This window comes from Polypterus senegalus, chromosome 16 (assembly GCF_016835505.1).
Source record: "Polypterus senegalus isolate Bchr_013 chromosome 16, ASM1683550v1, whole genome shotgun sequence".
Lineage (NCBI taxonomy): Eukaryota > Metazoa > Chordata > Cladistia > Polypteriformes > Polypteridae > Polypterus > Polypterus senegalus.
In genome coordinates, this window is record NC_053169.1 from 21,176,491 (window position 1) to 21,200,240 (window position 23,750).

The following is a 23,750-nucleotide window of genomic DNA, read 5'->3' on the forward strand; positions in this document are numbered from 1 at the left end:
TTCTGGCTGAAGCACGTTCTGGAAGAACCAAATCAAAATGAGATCTTTTCTGTTTTTTATGTTCTATTCTAACTCTTTGGAACGTCAGTTTATTTTAGCATGCAGACACATGTCTATGTAGGTTGCACAAGAGCCTTGCTAAAGTCCTACAGCTGTGAAGAAAGTTCTTAGCAAAGACAAAAACAAGTAAACAAAGTAGTGCAGGGTAATTAGTTCATATTAACAATTTGTAGGTTTGTAATCCATACATGTACTGTTACGTTGATTTGGGTTTCTACGCTTTGTGAGGAAGGATGTTTTAGGATATACTATGCAGTGGATAAGGTTTGTATATTTTCTGTCTAAGACTTGTAGGTGAGGCACAGGTTCAGGAAATTTGAAGATAAAAACAATGAAACCATGTTTTATCTTGGTAGAGTAATATATATATTGCTCTACTTTCCCCTATTGTATTATTAACATGTAGCCTTAGAATGCCTAATCTCACAGACTTACCACTGTATATAACTTATCCCCACCTTCCCTTCTATATCTATAACCTCAGGCAATTAGATGTAGTAAAAAGACAAGCAGGAGTTAAGTTACACATAAAATAATGTATTACTGATAATATTCATAAATAATAACAAAATGCAAAGTACATTTGAATATTGGCCACCATACAACCTGATAAAATGGTGATATGTAATTCAGGTAGCACACAGACTTGTAGTTACTTCATGTCTCTAGTTAAGACATCATTGGTGCTCAGCTTTTAGCCACATGTCTGTTCAAAATGACTGAAGCTGTGCTCTTCATTGTGTTGTCTTCAGTTCATGGTGTGATGGTCTTCATCAGTTGTTAACAAGAGAAAGATACTTCTACATAATCACAGGTTAGCAAGAGAGATGCTTCTTTCATCATATGTTGGTTAGAGAGAGAGAATGTGGTTGAGCAAGCAAATTTATAGGTTTTCTGTCCAACCCCTACAGCCAATCCAGACAACCATATCTCAGACCAATGGAGGAAATAGTACATCTTAATACCTGCAACCCCCCAAGACCATATGTTAAACTAACCTGGCATTGTGTGGGGGATTATAGAAAGACTTTAGCAAAGAAAGACTCGTCAAACTGGTTTAAGACACATCCCCCAAATCCTGTCGTAAAATTACAAAGAAAAGTCGTAAACGGGGGGGCAAACACGAATGCCTCTCACCAAAGTAACACTAAATTACATTGCTTCGCCTAAATTACAAATAAAGACATACAAAACATTTATCAAGTTATATGCAAAATCTTACATCACAACAAACCATAAGAAATGTGTTTTTAAAGTGGTAGACAGACATTTGTGGCAACTACAGAATGAATGTTGCGCTACTTGTACAGAGCAAGACTACAGTGAATAGGGAAGAGCCAGAGATATAATATACCCATTGATGTTTTTAATTAACCTCTCCCAACAACTGCATTGTTTAAATAATGTTAAGTGTCAGTTGTCAAAACTTCCTTTCTCTTAACAAAAGATCAACAGGCATTACTAATTTGTAGGCAGTTACTTTCAAAACAAAACACACAAGTAACCAATAAATCATAGTGAGGGGTCAGTAGTCAAAATATTTGTACATTTTTTGTGATCAGCTCATACCAGCAGTAGTAAACATCAAATTTATACAATTGCTACTCCTAATACTGTCAATCATGACATCAGTCCTGGTTTACATTCAACATGACATACAACAGTGGTTCTCAAACTGTAGGGCACGATGATGTGAAAAAATGAAAACAAGAATCGAAAATATGAAAAATACTATTGAAACCAAAACAAATTAACAAACTACATTCTGATACTAGAAAAATAAGCATAGAGTTAGATAAATGTTGATAAAAGTTAAGTAGTGTGGAGATTTTCCCAAAATAAGCAAACGTTTCACACAAACAAAGTGTTGGGGACCGTCCCCGTATATTGTCCTGCGGACAAAGTAGCAAAATAAATAATCAAATGAATCAAAGAGGTAACAGCTGACAAATTTTATCAGTCAAAATGGCGTTTTTATACAGAAATGTATTATGGGAAAAGGAAATGGTTGGCAGGAAGCGGAAATAACATCGTTTGATGGAAACCGGAAGTGATGTCTTTTTGAAGCGTCGGAAGTAATGTCTGTTCATGTGACCAGAAGTGATATTGTGGCGACCATTTTGGAAGCTGGAAATGTTGATGATTAATTTTCTTCGGCTTTTCTGTGGAGAGAAGAGATTCCGGAAAGTACCACGTGACAACCCTTCATCTTGCGATGTTTCACTCACCTTTAGGCTTTCTGACTGCCTCCTAATCGCACATGTGTGACAGCAGGTATGATAAAATATGCATCTATGATATATCATTAATTAAAAAAGAACAAATTGGCATTAGTGGGTTCCTTGTAAAAAAACGTCAGGGGGGCGCAATTAAAACTGTTATGAAAACTTGGGTCGCAAATACGTAAAGGTTGAGAAACGCTGACATACAACATTGATGCCATCAAAATTTGACAAGTACCTGGGTTATTTTATGAAATGGACTTTAAAAAATTAAGTAGGATGACATCTCCATTAAGATACAATTAAACCTTACACTATTTTATATTGGAGGGTAAATGGTGTAAACTGTAGTGTGTATGTTCTATTTCTATTCTATTTGCTTTTATTTTTTGTCTTTTTAGCAAAGAACGTTTTCTATTGCATGTGTAAATATCATTTCATATTATTATTTTAACTCTTTTAAGGCTGGTGCTGACTTTTGTCAACAGGAGAGGTTGAGGGCGATAGTTAACAGTAAATGGAGACCAGACCCACCGTTATGTGTTAGTTTGACTCTCTGTGCTAGGTGGCTTGCATGAAAGTGAAGAGCAAAGGGCATCGACATCTAACGAGAGATCGAAGTGAAAGCACAAAACAAAATACTCCGTGGACGACGTTTTGCATATTATGTCTGAATTGGAATCCGACTTATCAGACTCTGATTTTGATGCGAGTGACCTGGAGATTGAGATTGAAAACAAAAGTGAGGTACTGGCATCAGCTGATCTCGTCACCTGGGAGGACCGCCACTTTCAATGACAAGATGTACAAACCAGATTGCATTGAACTGCAGCCATGACCTCTGCTGCCACCCCTGCCTCGTGAAGACAGCCTGGCAGCCAGCCTGCCATGCATTCCTGCCAGCCGTCGTGCCACGCGTGAGCGGCTCAAGTCACAAGAGACAGCGAACTGGCAGCCACAGCTCACAGCAACATATGTTTTATGCTAAGTTTTGTGTGAAAATATTGCATTGTGCGCTTTTAAGAAAACCAACTTTTTTGGAAAAAATATTCAGCCTTCAAAGAGTAAAATGCTTTATGATTCAGTGTGAATTCAGGAAGACTGTCAAATTGACCTTTGTGCAAGGATACTGGATCTGAGTATTTTTGTTCCCTTTGACCATTTTTAGAATTTGTTTTTTTTTTTCCATTGGCTTTTTAATGTTTTTGGTACAGGAACTGAACATACACATTTGGCAACTAAAACCATTGTTACAGCAACAAAAAATATCATATTTCACAATCTCTCAGTATTTTTAGACACCTGCCTTCTGTTGCAATGCACACTACACACACACACTTGCTCAGGGCCAAACTAGAGTTTCCAATTAACCTAACAAGTACATATATACAATGTGGAAGGAAAACCAGATTAATATCACTCTATTATATTAAAAAATCCTGAGACGAGACAAGACTTATTTCAAGAGATTTTTTTCAAGTCCCGTGAGACGAGACTTTGGCCATTAGATTTTTGCAAGTCACGCCCTCTTCTCAACTACGCACATGGTAATGTCACTTTTCATTGCTGTGAATGCTTTAGACAGACACAATTCCTGCACCCTCCTCTCAACCATTTACGGTTAACGGCCCACGCCCGCAGTCTTCTCACATCTCATTCGTGTGAATGCTTTTGTTAGACACAGTTTCTGCACTCTCAGCTCTTATAAATGTTTAAGTTTTTTTCACTTTAAGTTCCCAATAAAAGAAGACTTACTATGTCCAAATCTTATTGAAGAATTTCATCCCGAAGGGTTATCAATAGAAGAAATGAGTACACGGGCAATTCTAGCACAGAGAAATGATGAAGTCAAATGAATTAACGGCAAAAATGTTGATCGATTACGCTGCAAATTGATTAAATGCATGTCAATAGACTACGCTGAAACAGCTGGTGGTGATGGGGCGGAAGATGAAAACATCAGCTTACAATATCCCGAAGAGTATCTACAACTGTTAAAACCCTCCAGACTTCTACTGCACGAATTACTGTAGAAAGAACGATGTATCCAAAAAGGTAATATAGTAAATCTTCCGCGGGTAACATTAGACAACAAAGGAAATCTTGATATACCATTCGTATTAAAACATTAATAGTTTCCTGTTAGAATAGCTTTTGCAAAGACAATTTACAAATCTCAGAGCCAAACATTCGAAAAAGTCATTTTATTTAATAGAGAGAAAGAAATGAAATTCAATCACAGTTATACATTGCGTTGTCACGATGAAAGTCCAAACACAAAATCAAAATTCAATGCGATATTGACGAAAATTTAATTCCAAAATTTGTTTTTACTGAAGTTTTACAGTAAAAGTGTAAGTTTAAAAAGTATTTGCGTGTTAATTTCAAAGCCAAATAGAATGAAATTGTATTACTCAACAAATAGCTCTAACTCAACATGAAACATAATTTACTTTCAAATTATTACGTTTTACTATTTTTTAATATGGTTAATTACTCGCTATAATGTAAAATTGTTAGTTCTATCATGCATATGTAACAATTCCCATGAAAATAAGAATCTGTTGTGATGAGTGGCCGGCCGTTTATCCCGGTCAATACCCCCAAGCCGCCAGGTGGAGCCCTCCTTGCAGTATGGAGGTCCCCCGAAGACCAGCAGGGCATCATGAACGTTGTAGTTTTTATACGCAGCCCTGCTGGATACCGTGGGGGCCACTAGGGGACGCTGCAGGGAGGAACAACGGATATTTTCCCTGCGCCCCGGAAGCACACATGGACAAGGGGAATGACGTGCTTCCGGGGTGAAGAAAAGGACTTTCAACCTGACCCGGAAGTGATTGAGAGTCACATGGACTGGGGATTAGAACGCTGCCGGGTCAGGGTATTTAAAAGGATTGTGGGAGCTCTCAGACGGCGAGCTGAGCTGGGTGGAAGGGTGGCGACGCGTCTGGGAGTTGGAGGATTATATTATTGAGTATTGCGATTGGTTTATGAATATAGTGGAGGAGAGGGTGCTTTGTGCACTGTGGCAATTTAATAAAGTCAGGTATTAGACTTTTACCTGGTGTCTGGAGTCGTGGACAGGGGTTCAAGGGAGCGAGAGCGCCCCCTATCTGTCACACTGTTTAAATTGTACATCCACATACCCACATGCGAGCAGCATAATCGCAAAGAGGCTAGCGCATAGTGCAGGCCCAGGGGATTGGTGAGTGAAGCGAGCAGGGGGCAAAGCCCCCTAGTATTCAGCATAGACATCAGTCAAAGACACAGTCACCTGGAACTGTGAGAAAACAACACTAACCACTGCACAAGAACTAATTCTAAACCTGTTCTTCTACTATGCGCTTTCCATTTGATAACACTAATCCACTGAAGCTTTAACTTTAAGGATGCATTTGTGGAATGGGCTTGGTGAGGCTTAGAAATGTGATCTGTCATCAGTTGTTCAAGTGGTAATGTTTACAATAATCAAAGAGAGCACTACCTTGGACCACTGGAAACGCAAATGGAAAAAGAATTGCACAAGAACTTTAATGTGTAGTAGGGAAAAGATACTAAGACATGTCAGTGCTTATCAGGCTAACTTGAGTGCTTGTAGTACATTGTGTTCAAGTCAGTATAGTTCTCACAGACACCCAGGGCCTTTGGCGCATATAGTACACAGTTGTTATTTTGAAGAGCAGAGACAATGAGTAAGTATATTAGGCTACTAAACAACAACAACATTTATTTATATAGCACATTTTCATACAAATAATGCAGCTCACAGTGCTTTACATGATGAAGAAAGAGAAAAAAAGACAAAGTAAAAATTAAAATAAGAGAACACTAATTGACATAGAATAAAAGTAAGGTCCGATGGCCAGGGAGAACAGAAAAAACAAAAAAAATTCCAGACGGCTGGAGAAAATATAAAATCTGCAGGGGTTCAGAGGCCACGAGACCACCCAGCCCCCTCTAGGCATTCTACCTAACATCAATGACCTCAATCAGTCCTCATTGTATTCAGGGTTCTCATGGAAGGACTTGATGATGACGGTCATGTGGACTCCTGGCCATTAATCCATCAATGTAGGGACATCACGGTGCTTTGATTAGGTGGTGGTGGCGCAGATCAGAAGAACAGAAGAGACAGTTGGGGTTAGTATGGATTTTGGAGCCACCATGAATAGTAAAGATAATTAATTGTATATATAGAGCATCAGGATTAAATTAAAATGAAGTTATGAGAAAGTCATGTTAAAGTAATGTGTTTTTAGCAGTTTTTTAAAGTGCTCCACTGTATCAGCCTGGTGAATTCCTATTGGCTGGCTATTCCAGATTTTAGGTGCATAACAGCAGAAGGCCGCCTCACCACTTCTTTTAAGTTTAGCTCTTGGAATTCTAAGCAGACACTCATTTGAGGATCTAAGGTTACGATTTGGAATATAAGGTGTCAGAGATTCCAAAATATAAGATGGAATGAAATTATTGAAGGCTTTGTAAACCATAAGCAGAATTCTGAATGACACAGGTAACCAGTGTAGTGACATCAAAACTGGAGAAATGTGCTCGGATTTTCTTTTCCTAGTTACGATTCTAGCAGCTGCATTCTGCACTCATTGAAATCGATTGATGTCTTTTTTTGGATGGTCCTGAGAGGAGTGCGTTACAGTAATCTAGTCGACTGAAAACAAAAGTATGAACTAATTTCTCAGCATCTTTCAATGAAATAAGAGGTCTAACTCCTGTATTACAGTGACAAGTTCCACAGCATAACATAGCATACAGAAATTTGTTAAAATTCAACATAAAGAGAACTCACTACACTTATTCACTGACGTAAAGTCTAACTGATGTTACTAATTAACGTAATAAGTACTTATGTAGGATGTGAAAGGGAGACCAGATTATCAAATGCAGACAGAAAATCAGGCAAGTATGCCATGTCTCCTGGGGCTGTGTGGCATTAGCACTAATGCCTGCGCAAGAGCTTTTTACAAACCTGTCCTTTCACTATACCGTGTCATGTCTTGTATTACTAATCCACAGTAGCTTTAACCTAAAGAATAAAATACATTTTTCAAAAGACAAAATTTCAGGAAAAACACTAAATATCTATGTTCCTGCAGGATGTTTGCATAGCTCATAAATTTGGTTTATGGATTTCTCTAGTAGCTTTCATTTCAGGCAACTTCTATAAACAATCATCATTAACATTCCTAGTTTACTATTGACATTAAACACGGATTATTCAAAGTTAAGTTTAACAATGAATGTGTCACACTATGAACAAAACAAATTAATATCAGTGGTCTGTCATTTTGGTAGTACCACCGACTCAGAAAGATGAATATCCACTTACTTATTTTTATATTATTAGATGCACTGATGCCCTGTAAAATAGTTATTTTTTTGGTCTGCTGCCTGTATTTTCTTGTTCCATGCCATTTGGTGATTAGAAACCTTGTTTTTCTACTTTAAGTCAATGATGAGTTTTAAAGAAATTCAGAGTTACTTCACTTGTATTTACTAATACTCATAACGATGTACATGTGGTTTAATTATTTAAGTCGATGCCAAGGAGCATCTGTCTCTTAATTTTTCATTCTCACCCACATGTTACTTTGAATTAACAACATAACCCTCATAATTTATTGGCCCTGCAATAAATTTCTTTCACATCAAACAAGCCGAGTGTCACTTGAAAGTACTCTAGTTGAGGGTTTAATGCATGTGTTTATCTCACCTTAAAGATCAGCAGCTTGTTGTAATCCCTGTTTTCTTTGCACAGGCAGAAACATGGATTAGAAGAAAACTGCAGGATTTGAAAGACGGGAGTAACATCCAACGATACCCTCTGCAAGACTGGGAGCAAATTTCTCAAACGTTACAAAGGGAACTCAAAGACTTTGAGAACACTTTAATCCAACTCAATCAGGTATGCTTTAATTAAGTGATGGGATATTAAGCAACTCTTACTTCCTTATTCTGATCAGATGTACGCACCACAGAGCAAAACTGATTGCTGCAAATTTATATAAGCATCTGTCTTTCTAAAACTGATTAATGTAATTAAAGTCTGGAGCTCAACATGACCAATAGGTAGAACTAAAGTATCTATCTAAAGTCACCCTTTAACTGACAGCCTCACAACTCCTTCTCTACCTCACAAGAATTCAAGGCGAGAGCAATATACAGTATGTGTAATGTGGCAGGATTTTCACCCATCCATCCATCATCCAACTGTGCACCAGTAGACCACAGGAATTAACTTTGTTAGCATGAATGTCAGTCAGTCATTATCCAACCCACTATATCCTAACTACAGGGTCACGGGGGTCTGCTGGTGCCAATCCCAGCCAACACAGGAAACAAACCCCGGGCAGGGCGCCAGTCCACCGCAGGGCACACACACACACACACCAGGGACAATTTAGAATCGCCAATGCACCAAAGCTGCATGTCTTTGGACTGTGGGAGGAAACCCACGCAGACACAGAGAGAACATGCAAACTCCACGCAGGGAGGACCCGGGAAGCGAACCCGGGTTTCCTAACTGCGAGGCAGCAGAGCTACCACTGCACCACCATGCTGCCTGCAGGATTTTTATCTTGGCTGAAATGCCTGTCTATTCCCTCAGATCTAAGCCTTCTGGGATAAATTGGCATGGTGGATTTCTCTTAGTGAAACAAAACAACAGCTGCTTGAGATGATATATGAGGATTTTTCAGTTAATTTTTATTTTGTACTTTATTTTAGACATACTGCCTATTTTTAAAGGGCCAACTTAAGTACAAGCGCAACTAATGGTGAACATAGCTTAGCCAGGGGGTGTCCAACTCCGGTCCCGGTGGGCCGCAGTGGCTGCAGGTTTTCATTCTAACCATTTTGTTTTAATTAGTGGACCGTTTTTGCTGTTGATTAACTTGTTTTGCCTTAGTTTTAATTGGCGTGACTCAGACCCCTTAGTTGTTTTTTTTACTTAATGAGCAGCCAAACAATAATGAGACACAAAACAAGCCGCCACATGACCAGCTAACCTGAAAATAAAGAAAGGTGAAAGTCTTGGTCATGTTGGTCTGCTAAGTCATCAAAATATCTTGACGGTGGTCTTAGAAAAAGCAGAAAATCAGCAATTTGCTGTGGCAGAATGAGAGCAGCAACAAGTCATCATATTCAATAATGGCTTTAATTAACAGCAAGAATTGGCTTCTTATTAAGAAACTAGTTGGAGTGAATTTGGCTGGAGTTTGACATTCCAATTTAGCTGGTTATCTGTTGGCTCGTTTCACATCTCATTTCTGTTTAGCTGCCATTTAATGAAGAAACCAATCAATTCAGAGTACTCAGTCCATATAAACAGGGCTATTAAAATGAATAAAAAGGAGTTAATTAGCAGTGAAAATTGCTTGCTGATTAGGAAAAGGGTTAGAATGAAAACCTGCAGCCACTGCGGCCCACCTGGACCAGAGTTCGACACCTTTGGACACCCCTGGCTTAAACTATAGCAGACTAATTTGAATTCCAGTAACTGATCCAACTTATTTCAAATAAAATGTCACAAAGGACCTAAATGGGTCACAAATCTATCACAAAGTGCTCTCTCACACCCAAGCACACACAAGGGGTAAATTCACAAGTACCTGTTTGTTCATCTCTTCCCATAGAATTCTGGGGAGAAACCAGACTATCTGGAGAAAATTGCAGATACACAAGGAGTGTGTGTGCAAACCCCCCACAGAAAGTGACAAGGCCTGGACGTTTAAACCCAGTGTCCTTGGACTAGAGGACATCAGTGCTAACAAGTAGATGATACCATTTCACCATGAAGTGACCACTTTAAAATTAAAAATAATACAATATGTCTGTGCCATGCCAAACAGTTCCCTTCTTGACTGAAATCTATGATTTTGTACTGATTAGCCTGAGCACAAAAACACATCATCTACCTTCTTATTTCTGTAGCCTGATAACAATTTACTACTCTTTTTTACATCATTGTACTTTTCTTTGTGACAGTTTAACTCTTTAGTGCCATTACCATATTCTTTCACAAAAATAAAAGAAAATCATTTTAGGATATTTGAGAAAAAATATCCTGTCCTCCATATTAAACTGAAAAAGTCAGTATGCTGCTGCTGGATTATGTGAATTTCCCCTCGGCATAAATAAAGTATCTATCTATCTATCTATCTATCTATCTATCTATCTATCTATCTATCTATCTATCTATCTATCTTATAGTCTCTTTCATATCTATCTATCTATCTATCTATCTATCTATCTATATATCTATCTTATAGTCTCTTTCATATCTATTTATCTATCTATCTATCTATCTATCTATCTATCTATCTATCTATCTATCTATCTATCTATCTTATAGTCTCTTTCATATCTATCTATCTATCTATCTATCTATCTATCTATCTATCTATCTATCTTATAGTCTCTTTCATATCTATCTATCTATCTATCTATCTATCTTATAGTCTCTTTCATATCTATCTATCTATCTATCTATCTATCTATCTATCTATCTATCTATCTATCTATCTATCTATCTATCTATCTATCTAAATGAATGACTGAATGTAGAAACAGATCATTTACAACAGTATAAATATAGAGCCAAGAGGAGAAATTAACCTCTAATTTATAAATCAGTGGAAATAAAAATCAGCAGAGACAGTTGCTTCTTCTCAGGCCGAGTTGAGGATCCTTTAACTAAGTATTTTCAAAGTTTCATTTCTTGAAAGTGGACAGCAAAGCCATTCCTTGCATACTATGTGTAGTTATTAGATACATTTTTTGTGTTGCAGATGGGCGAACAGCTTATCAGCAAGCAGAACCCAATGTCAGAGATGGTTCGAAAACAACTTAATCAGCTTAAAGAGCAATGGCAGATACTGAAATTGACAGCTGCCAATCAATCAAAAGCAGTGGGAAGTGCTAAGAATTTACAAGAATTCAACAGAAAAGTTGACAAACTAGAAGACTGGATTAAGGAAAAGGTACTGAATCATTCTTGGATTGTTCCTTGACAAAAATAATTTAACATTTAATATTTGCTTCCTACAATATCAGTAACTTTGTAGTTTTGGAAAATGATCATCATTTTTGCCAAGTACTATAAACACAATATGTGTAAAGAGTTCACCTGAAAATTTGAGATTAACTGCAAAACTAAATCCTGTAACTTTATAATTCTTTTCATACTTCTAGCAAGAAGTTGTTCCTATTCATCCATTTCTTCATGCTCAACACCACTAGACATGAGAATATTGGATTCAGGCAATCTAACAATAGGTACTGAGTAAACCAAAACCTTGGACAACATTTCTTTTGGTTAATGAAGCACTTCACATTGGTGAACCAATTTAAACTTGGCAATTTTTTTCTAGATACTGTACGTAAATGTTTTAAACAGAGTAAAAACACTTATACAAATATATTCTGAAAGCTGCAGCCATTTTCTTTTGCATTTGAACAATGAGGCTAAAGTCAACAAGAAATATCCTTTTCCAGGTTGTGCGAGTGAAAACTAACTCCAAATCATCACTCCTTAACAGCCCTGCTTGATAGTTGCTTAGAGATTCTTGTAGTGATATGCTGTGTTTCATTTTTACCAAACTTGGTGCTGTACATAACAACCAAACAACTCCAGTTTGGTCTCATCTGTCCAGAGGGCATGTGGTTAATCTCAAATCTAAAACGTGCTGCCGTGTTCTTTAAAAAGAGAACGGCCTTTCTCCTAGTTCAGTCTTTATGTAATGGTAGTTATGAACTATAACATTTACAATATTGACAGTAAATCCTTGGAAATAGTTTTGAGTTCTGTGACTATGATACTGTCTGATTTTTAGGTGAACTAGAGGGCTTTACCCCCTGCTCGCTTTGCTCGCCAACCCCCCCACCTGCACTATGCACCAGCAATTTCACATCAAAACTTTTAATTCTGGTGGATAGGCCTCTTCATTGGGAAGAAACACTACTTTTCCCTGATGTCAACATCTACAAGTTTCCCACTTAAAGTTTAAATCCGAACAATATATTCAATCTCTTTTCGCTGTTCTGTTATTTCACCAAGTAATAATTTCTATTTATTTGCACTAATACGATCTTTACTATAATTTTTTTGAGACTTTCAAATTTTCGTACTTCCATTATCTCTAACCTGCTCTGTATGTGTATCACGGCAACATTTTTGAATTCTTTACGACGTTCTATTTTGTCATCTACCTTTTGTCTTTTATTTCCGGCCCCGGGCGTAGTTAAACCTCTTGTCACAAAGTCTCGTCTCACGGGACGTGAAAGTGTCTCTCTGAGAAAATCACTTCTCATCCCTCTTCCCAAGATTTTTTTATTATATCATAGAGATTTGCCAGAATTCTAATTTCTGGGAATAATGGTGACTAACTTAAATGTTCTCCATTTGTAAATGTGCACTGTATAATGACAGACCTCAACGTTTTGTAGATGGTCCTATTAACACATTCTTGGCTGATGAGCTTCAACAAGGGTTTCTCATAAGACCACTGTTGGTGTCTTTTGTTCTTGATGTGGATGTTACAGGTCTAAGTGCCAGACATTTTGTTTTTAAATCAAGATGTTAGTATTTCTTAGTTATCAACTAATCAAGAGCGCCTGATTACCAGCTCCTGGCTGAATAACATTCTTAAGTGACACAGATGCAGTTAAGAGTGGTTTCCAAACTTTTTTATATAAGTGTATATATTTTTTTTCTAAATCCATGTTTGATTGAAAGGAACGGAACAGGTAATTTAGTGGCAATATGCATTTTATTTAATTCAGACAATTACAAAAATAGTGGAGGTCAAAAAAACTAAGTGTCTCACATAAACAGACTCATCTAGATTGAGATCATTTCTCTTGAGAAAAGTGCAGAAATTTTCTCAGATTATAACCCAATCTATCTAAGAATTATGTTTTAGGATAACTCAGGCATAGCAATTGCTTGCATGCTGAACGGACATGACTCATTGTTTATAGACAAGTTGAACTCTGATTACAAACTGCTGTGCCAGCATGGCTGCTTGAGGAGCAAGCAGATGGTTTGAAGGAAGAAGAAGGTTGGGGGCCACACCTCAGGGGGTAATGTTGTGCATTATGCAATGCTTATTTTTTTGGTTCTTAAATGCATACGTCATCTTCATCCATATTCCTTTTTATGTTTCTTATATTTCTTTTCATCCATTTCTCAAAATAAACTTACAGGGCTTTCTGTATTTGTCTCACTCCTCATCGTTTTCATTGAAGGTGTGCTTCAATGTTTCAAATGTGTGTTTCAACTGCGAAGTGTGTATGCTTTCCCTATGTCTGGACTGCTTTTTTCAAGGAACTCTGGCTTCCTCCAGTTTTGTAGACAGCTGCTCTCAGATAGATTGATGACGATCTGTGCCCTGTTCTAGGCCACATCCTCCCTGTAGTCTTCATCTGAATTCAGCAGGCAAGAAAACCTACTGCAAAATGGATCTCCTTCCATGACGGCTACTAGAAGGCTGTGAGAGTTAAGGAGTATTGCTGATTGTACCAAGTGAAGATTTCATGTGGTTTATCGATTCTCTTATGGAAACAGAAACATTGGGTGTCATTGTTTTGTTTTTTATTCATTTTATTTTTGGTTATTGTGCTGGGTAGCATGGCAGTACACTAGGTAGCAATACTTTCCTTGGACACATTGGAGCATCAGTACAACTACTGTTCATTCACACCTAGTGTGGCATTAAGGATATCCTCCACATGTTCATGCACTCTGGTTTCCACTAAAATCCCCAAAAGTTCTGATTAATTTATGTCTGTAAACTTGGCTTGAAATGTGCAAGTATAAATGTGTTCATCAATGAGTGTTGTGATGTTGTCAACATGGGTTCTAATTGCCCAAAATCCTGCTCTGCAAAAAAGTGGGTTCAGAAAATGGATGAAATAACTAAGGTCTGGTAAAATAATTTATGAGAACTGAAGATGAGAAGCTGAACTGTAACTTCTGCCATGTTGTAAATATGTACCTATAGGAAAACAATTGTATGTCTGCATAGCCATTAAAAACAGGAATAACAATGACATTTTGATTATTGATTACAGTTGCTACTCACTCCAACCACTAACTAGTTCTCCAGTATTAATAAATTAAATACTGTTATATTCAGCCAAACATGATTAGATAGATAGATAGATAGATAGATAGATAGATAGATAGATAGATAGATAGATAGATAGATAGATAGATAGATAGATAGATAGATAGATAGATAGATAGATAGATAGATATTTCACTGCTAATAATCAACAATATTGTTTGCAAAACCAGGAAGAAAAGAAATGCCTCGCTCTGCTTCTGGAGGACAATATTGACAAAATTCAACTGACACGGAAAATACTGGACCTGAAACAGGTAAATATTTTTCACTAAATTAGTACAGATTTAAAAGTAGTGCATTTCGTTGAAGTGTAGCAAACCTTAAATTCTACACACAAAAATTGCTCAAGAGGAGAGGGAACGTAAACTAAGAGGGTTTCTTCCAGTGGGAGCATGCTGTGCTCTTACTTTACTTCCCAACTCCTTCTGAGGTGTGGATATCAAATACTACGTATCAGCAAGCAAGATAATAAGATGTGTGGGTCTGAAGCGAGCAACAGTTTGGGGGCAGAGTTCAGAATAATTTTTAATAACACAGTATTTTGTCCAGATCAACAGTAATAAAATCCTGATACCTTATGATTTTTACTTGTAATTTAATAAAATATGAAACGATGCAGGTGGATATTTTCATTAAGTACTAACGCTAAGAACAGATTGCTTGATCCTAATCAGTCGGGCTTCAAGAGCGGCCATTTCAACATGATGGCTCTACTAACCACTGTAGACATGTTATGGCTGGCTAGAGCTACCAACATGTCACCTGTACTAATCCTGCTAGATCTCTCCTCTGCCTTCAATATGGTCAACCACCTGATCCTTCTCGCTGACCTTGGCAATAATGGAATTGGCCTTAGACTCAAATTTGAAGACTTTCTTGTTGGGTGAATTTCTATCTAACTGATATTAGGCATTATGTTTTTGTAACCTAGCAAGTGTAACTCGCTTGTATATTGTTCTGACCTTCTCACTTGTGGTGATCAAATTAACACTTGTACCCAAACAGTCCCCCAGACTGATGTTTACTCAGTTATGTTGACCTCATCTATAAGTCACTTTGGATAAAGGTGTCAGCAAACAAATTGACTATGTATAAATGTACATAGTCAATGTAATTGGGGGTTTAATTGAGTTGGAACAATATGGAGAAGTGATTCTGTCACTTGGTGCTGGTCAATAAAATTCAGTGTAATCCTTAAATTGAAAGACACAGTCCTGACAGAAAAGTCAACCCCACTTAATCAGCAGTTCTATAACAAGAAACTCCCTATCACCCTAACCTCCACTTCTTATTGTATGATAATTACCACAAAACCACATCCATTATTATCTTGAAATATTCAGCAACAAACTGAAGTACATCCTGATTTTCAATTTATCCATTGCCTCTAAGTATTATTTTTTCCCCTTGTCAAAACCAAAAATAAGAAAAAATTAAAACAATATTTTAGCAAATGCATAAAAAGAGTATTGTAGGAATCATAAAATGTGCATGTACTTTTATGAGCTCAGATTGTGGTTTGGGCAGAAGGATGTACGCATATTTTGATGTAGAGTCCACCCAATGGTTAGAAAGTGTACCTAATTTTAAAAAATGCAACAATAAAATTCTGAAAGGCCATTTGGGTTGTGTCTTCAGTCACTCCAATGCATGCTACCAGATGTTTAAGGTTTGAGGGGGAGGACGGAGAATGCAGAACAAATAAGTTGTTTTTATACATTGCCCTCATAAATATTTTCTAGGATGAACAGCAGTACCGTGCCCTTCATGATGAAATCAACAGCATGGCTCTGAAACTTGAAAAACAAGGAAAAAATGAAGGCAAGAATATCTCAACGAGAAGAAAGCACATAAACAAAATGTATGTAATTGAAGTATAATACCATAACATGTACCCTTGTTTTTGCACAGCATGTCTTTTTCTGTCTCAATGATTTTCTTAACTATAATGTGTTTTAATAGTTGTCCAGCCTTTTAGCTCCAACCACTTCACCCTAAATTACTTTCACTAAATTTGAAAACTGAAGGCGCACACATTTTAAATGATCTTAATGACTTTCGACGTGGGCTGATGTCATACTATGAATTTGGAAATATTCCTGGAGCAGAAGGTTAATTTATAAACGAGCTCTGTTGAAAGTTAGGTTTTCAGTTATCATTCTAGCAGCTTCTAATAAACTGATGGACCCAAGCAATGCAAGTGAGAATTTGACCCTCTGTTTATTCTTTTTATGCATACAAATGTTTCGCAATGTAAAAAAAAAGATTATTAGGCTGCATCATCGTGCTTTAATTTAACTTTTTTCATACTAAACATTACTCTAGATATAGTGCAATAGATGTTTTTCAGATTTCAAACATGTGAAGACAGGTAGGCTATGTACATAGAAATTAAGAATGTTTGGTTGGAGTTTCTGCTGGTTTTATAGAGCACCTTTTACATTATTCACCATTGCAGATATAGTAACCTACTTACTCCATTGATATTTCTGTAATGTGAACAGAGACAGGTTAAGTAACTTGTTGAGGATCACACAGCATAGCATTGGTACAAATGGAACTATTCATTTTGTGATAGTACTACCCCTGCTTCGCTCGCCAACTTCACGGCTCTGCCGCTCGCGTATGGGGAAGCAGATGTACAACTCAAACAGATTGTTATTTTCATGGGAATTGTTACATATGCATAATAGAACTAATTATTTTATATGACAGCGAGTAATTAACCATAGTAAAAAATTGTAAAAGGTAATAAATTAAAAGAAAATAATGTTTCATGTTGTGTTAGAGGTATTCGTTGCGTTATTCGTTTTTGTTCTGTTTGGTTTTGAAATTAACATTCAAATACTTTTTAAACTTACACTTTTACTGAAAAACTTTAGTAAAAACAATATTTGGAATTAACGTTTCGTCAACATCGCAGTGAATTTTGATTCCGTGCTTGGACTTACATCGTGACAACGCAACATATAACTGCCCATGATTGAAAATTGTTTCTTTTCCTCTAATAAATAATCTGACTTTATCAAATGTTTATCCCTGTGATTTGTTAATTGTCATAGCAAAAGCTATTGTAATGGGAAACTATAAACGTTTTAATACGAATGGCATATCAAGATCTCCTTTGGTGTCTAAAGTTATCTGCGGAAGATGTACTATACTACCTTTCTTGTTGCCTGTTAAAATTGTACATGTCAGAATTATTTGACCAATTTTGAATACAACTGATCTTGTCCTATTACATAGCCCATCACTCAGACATAAATTACGCAACATTACGATACATCCTTCTTTCAACAGTAATTCGGCCGGTAGAAGACTGGCCGGTGTTAACGGTTGTAGATATTCTACGGGATATTGTAAGTTGATGTTTTCATCTTCCACACCATCACCACCAACTGTATCAGCATTGTCTATTGATACACATTTAACCAATCTGCCATGTAATAGATTGACAATTTTCGCGTTAATTCATTTGACATTGTTTCTCGGTGCTAGGATTGCCTGTGTACTCATTTCTTCTGTTGATAACCCTTCGGGATGAAATTCTTTAATAAGATTTGGACATAATAATTCTTCTTTTATTGGGAACTTAAAGTGAGGAAAACGTAAAAATTTCTAAGAGCTGAGAGCGCAGGAACTGTGTGTGACAAAAGCATTCACACGACTGAGAGGTGAGAGGACCACGGGCATGGGCCATTAACTGGAAATGGTTGAGAGGAGGGCGGGACTTGAAAAAATCTCTTGGCAATAGTCTCATCTCATCTTATCTCAAGATTTTCTTTTATAATAGAGAGTTATAATGCCTTTCATTATAAACACCATCCAAACTACAGTACAGTTGCTTCTCTACTTTTCGATAATATTGACTGTGTACCCCTTAAATATTTTTTAAGAAAAACGTTCCTGAATTCTCAACCAGAAAAATGTCACTAAAATGTTTTATGGAACAACCTTTTCAGAGGACGTGAAAATCATACACTTTATGAGTTTCAGGTCTTAATATGGTAAAGAACTCATTGATATAGAAAGAGCAAAAAGGAGAGGCATTTAAAATCAAACCCATTTGTTCCTTACACTTCAGAACAGTACAAGGATATCCACAATGTTATTTGTTGAACATTTCCAGAAAAAGATCTACAGCATAGCATAGTGATTAGTAATGAATCCTCAGAGTTCTGGTGGCTTTTGCCTTAAATCTCAAGTCACTGTTATTGTCCCCTTGCACCTGTATGTGTGTTGGGGTAGGCCTCAGTGTCCCCACAACTCTACCCTGGCTAAGCAGGTTAAGAAAATGGAAGAAAGGATGAATGCTATTGCCCATTTGGCATCTGCGTTTTTTTTTTTTTCCTTTTCCTCGTACTCCATTTTTTTCTCAAATCCCAAAAACATTAAGTTTGGGTCAAATGGTGACCCTTAATTAGCTCTAAATGACTAAGTGTGGGTATGTGCTAGAATGTGCCCATCAATAGACAGGAACCCTATCCAGGGCAGGTTCCTTCCTTGTGGATCATGCTCCATTCCACCACAATTGCTTATTGGAACAAGCAGGTTTGGAGCATGAATGATGGAGGGCCTTACAAAAATGTATGAATTAATAAGTGCTTTCAAACAGTAAGTCCAAACCATTGTGGAACTTGACCTGGACACAGACAGGCAGACATGTTGTAATCACCCCACACACGTTTATTATACATACTATTATATACAGTTCAAGTGTTCACTAACCCAAAGTCCTGGCCAACACCACACAATGCCTTCTCTTCTTCAGGCCGCCTCTTTGCCTCCTCCCAGACCTCGTCCTTCTCTCTCCCGACTCCAGTCCTCACACGAAGGGAGGTGGCCCCTTTTATAATCACCCGGATGTGCTCTGGCAATCTCTCACCGACATGCCCCAGTGTGGCAGGAGTGCCAGCTGCATCCCCGGAAGCACTCCGGGTGTCCCTGCTCCTCTTCCCCCCAGCACTTCCGGGTGTGGCGGAGTGCTGAGGTCCAGGGCTCCCAAGGCATCTGGGCGCCCCCTGGCGGTGACTATGGGCCCCTACAGGGTTGAGCTTCAAAGCCCTGTACTCGTGGTCTCCATAGCAACCAGGCCGGTCACCCCCACATGGTCCGAGGAAGGTGTAAGCCCTCTTCCGGTCTTCCTGGGTGTTCCGGCCGGGTCGCCCCCCCAGCCACCTGCGACACCATCTGCTTCCCAAACCCACCTTCTGCACCAAATTGCTAAAGTCACAACAGCCCATATTTTATTGAAACAATTTTGAAAACATTTTGCCGTGTTTTAGGCCATTTCAGTTGTATCTCTGGTCTTAATATGTTACCTCACATAAACAAAGTCTATCGACAGAAAGCGTTTTATGTTCAGCCTTATATAAATAAGTATGCAGGGTTATTATGGCGCTTTTCCACTGCATAGTACGGCACGACACGGTTCAGTTCAGCTCACTTTTGGGGGGTTTTCCACTGGGAACAGTACCTGGTACCTGGTCCTTTTTTTAGTACCACCTCAGCCGAGGTTCCAAGCTCGCCGAATCGTTACCAAAACGTGACGTGTAAACTCTGCTGGTCACTGATTGGCCGGAGAAAATCGTCATTACTGCGTCACTGAACTTGCGACACGAGACACAACAGACCCGCTAGATTTTTAGCACAGCCAGCGAAGGTTCGGACTCACCATTTTGTTTTAACCAAAAATGGCTGTTTCGTGGTCTATTGAGGAAGTACACACGTTCCTCTCGTTGGTAGCCGAGGTGCGGATCCAGCGAGAACTGGATGGAGCAACGCAGAATGAAAACGTTTTTCAAGAGGTCGCTAAGCTCTTGGGCGCACACGGCTACCATCGGACCAAACAGTTGCGGCGCAACTATAACGACACGTGAATAATCCCGCCCACTCTAAAGCGGTACTAAACTGCAGTCGAAACGCAAACCGAGCCGAACTGAGCCGAACCAAGGTGAGCTGTACTGAACTGTGCTGTGCCGTACTATGCAGTGGAAAAGCGCCATTAGGCACTTTGGTAACTCTCCTTGTGACCACATAAGACAGCTTTCCCAGGTCATCACCTTTTGCACTGTTCTAGATAGGGTTCACTTACAGCTCTGTGTCTGGTTAACAAAAATTCTTATCTTAGTCTAGGTATAAGAAAAGAGCTGAAAAAAATGTTGCTTTGAAAATACAGACTCTGTCACTCCCACATATGACAAATGTTGTCTGTGCCCCCTTGGTAAATGTGCCTTAATATATATATATATATATATATATTGAATCACTTATATATACTATCCCATTGTTTTTCCCCCCAGGTGGCTTAAAGCTCAGGCTCTTATCAAAGATCATCATGAAAACCTCCAGCTGGCTCTGGAAGCCTCATCCTTCTATCAACAAGCAGATACAATAATCAGAACTGCAAATGCCAAGGTAATATCTGAAAAGTAAAGCTGTTTATTACCACTACAAAATTCAATGCAAAGCTGAGAGACAGCAAGTTACAGTTAAAAGAACACAATGAAGAACTACTTTAACTGAAGGAAATTTTAGAGATGACGTAGCTTTGGATTTCTGATATTCCCAGCTGTGGTCAAAACAACCATCCAGCCATCATCCAACCCGCTACATCCTAACTACAGAGTCACGGGAGCCAATCCCAGCCAACACAGGGCACAAGGCAGGAAACAAACCGCGGGCAGGGCGCCAGCCCACCACAGGGTGCGCACACACACACACAATTTAGAATCACCAGTGCATCTAACCTGCATGTCTTTGGACTGTTGGAGGAAACCCACACAGACACGGGGAGAACATGCAAACTCCACACAGGGAGGACCCGGGACGCGAACCCGGGTCTCCTAACTGTGAGGCAGCAGCGCTACCCACTGCACCACCATGCCACCCCAAAACCCCAAAACAACCAGGACACCCATAATGTTCTGGGTAGAAACTCAGATACACAGCTCAAAGCCAAGTGATCTGGCCATAATCTCCCCAAGGCAGGTTCACTATGGAATTATTTTTCAGATAGTTCACATATGATTTATATATCCATCCTTCTTAACCTACTTACTCCATTATGGGGCGTCAGAGAGAGCTATTGCCTGTCCTAGCAGCATTTGGTGTAAGGTAGTATATCACTGGGCTTATACACCCATTTATATTATGACAATTTGTCTCACCAATTAGCTGACCATGAATGTCACTGGAATGTGGAAGGAAAGCCAGAATATGTTGAGTAAATAGACAGGAATGTGCAAACTTCTCATAGACGGTAAATATGGCAGTGGTCAAAGAAAGGTTCACACCACTTTGATATGCACTGTACTATTTCTAGCAACCTAACAAACAATCCTTCTCTTAACTATGTGCTCATTGTTAGGCCAATAAATAAATATAAAGGTGTTCTGAGTTGTTAGTTCTAATAAGTAGCAAAAGCATGCAAAAATCTTCAAACATTTTCTTTTTCGATATCCAATCAGTAGGACTGCAACTTTAAATAATAAAGTTTTGATGAAAGGTACATTTCTGAGCTTCCCATATACCCTTAAAAGTTATTAGACAATACACAAAAGTTATGTCCACACTACTACATTTTCATTTAAAAACACAGACATCGGTCTCCATGTTTCATCCACACTACCCCGGAATTTTTAATCCCTGAAAACTGAGACTTTTGCAAATGCTCTCCAGAGCCCTTGTTTTTCTGAAAACTCTGTTCTATCACTGCAATGTGGATGAGTGAAAATGAAGAGTTTTAAACTCACAGATTCTATCATGATTTGTATGATTTGTGTTTATTACTTAACTAGATCATTATGAGGATTGAATATTGCTTTTTAAATTTTCTCAGCCTTTTTGCTCGCCTTACACATGTTACTCTAAATAACAATTTCACTTCATTGTCAGTCCACACAAAATATTTTTTTTTTGTTTTTCATATTCTCCATTGCTGTTCTCTTTGTGTAAACACAAGCTGCAAAGGCGCGTCTAGTGTGGCTTGCGCCACCACCATCTACTCAAAGCACCGTGATGTTCCAACAGTGATGGATTAAAAACCAGAAGTCTGCATGACCATCATCATCAAGTCCGTCCGTGAGAACCCTAAATACAAAGAGGACTGTTTCATTTATGTTAGGTAGAATGCCCAGAGGGGACTGGGCGCTCTCGTGGCCTCTGAACCCCTGCAGATTTTATTTTTTTCTCCAGCCGTCTGGAGTTTTTTTTTGCATTTTCTGTCCTCCCTGGCCATCGGATCTTACTCTTTTTCTATGTTAACTAATGTTGTCTTATTTTAATTTCTTATGTTGTCTTTTATTTTTCTTCATTATGTAAAGCACTTTGAGCTACTTTTTTGTATGAAAATGTGCTATATAAATAAATGTTGTTGTTGTAGTATGGAAGACACCACTTCTTCCTGTTTCTTCTGATGCACGCATTCCCAGTGTAGGTGAACAGCTACGTCATATGCATTTTCAGTCGTTTTAGTGTGGATGGAGATACTTTCATAAACAATGCGAAAACGCTAGTGTGAACAAAGATCATTTTTGCTTAAAAATTGCTGTTTTAAAAAAAACATTGTAGCTTCGATGTAGCCTAAATAAGCATACAATATTCCAATACAAGCTTCACAATGGAATACTCTCATGATACAGTGATCCTCACAACAACAGAGAAAATAATAAATAAAAATACTACATATTACAGCAAAGTGAGGTATGAGCATGTGTGGCCCATATGGATGGTGTTATGAATTATTTTTGTTTTTAACTTTTTCTTATTATGTTATTTCATCCATTTTGACGTTTTTTTGAGGTTTTTCTTATTCACTTTATTTCTGAGTATACAGTACAATACAATTTATTTTTGTATAGCCCAAAATCACACAAGAAGTGCCGCAGCCTTGACTTTGTAAGAAGACAAGGAAAAACTCCCAAAAAACCCTTGTAGGGAAAAAAACTGAAGAAACCCTGGGAAAGGCAGTTCAAAGAGAGACCCCTTTCCCGGTAGGTTGAGTGTGCAGTGAGTGTCAAAAAGAAGGGGGTCAATACAATACAATACACAGAACAGAACAAATCCTCAATACAGTATTAAAATAAAAAATGTACAAGTAGGGAGCAGAATTTAACAGTAGATATCCCATAATATGATTTGGATTTGTTTAGAGTCCTGGAGACCTCAGCCATCAAGCTGCCTTCCCCAATTGGTCATTCCACAGCTAAAAAAGCGCTAGGCCAGCCAATCCGATGAAAGGACCCCTCTACCACCATGATTCCTGCGATCCTCCATCAGGGGTGACTTTACCTTAGGCAGGCAAAACAACTTGGCAGGTGGGCCA

General features: G+C 38.2%; 1 protein-coding gene across 6 annotated transcripts in view; it reads left to right on the plus strand.

The window, feature by feature from the left end:
• Positions 1-23,750, plus strand: part of LOC120516555 (spectrin beta chain, non-erythrocytic 1) — a 256,791-nt gene that overhangs the window by 77,008 nt on the left and 156,033 nt on the right. For all 6 annotated transcript variants that reach the window (XM_039738310.1, XM_039738308.1, XM_039738311.1 and 3 more), the window contains exons 4-8: positions 8,056-8,202; positions 11,087-11,278; positions 14,596-14,679; positions 16,168-16,286; positions 20,728-20,842. In XM_039738310.1, coding sequence (XP_039594244.1) covers positions 8,056-8,202; positions 11,087-11,278; positions 14,596-14,679; positions 16,168-16,286; positions 20,728-20,842 — 657 coding nt within the window. The remainder of the gene's footprint in view (positions 1-8,055; positions 8,203-11,086; positions 11,279-14,595; positions 14,680-16,167; positions 16,287-20,727; positions 20,843-23,750) is intronic.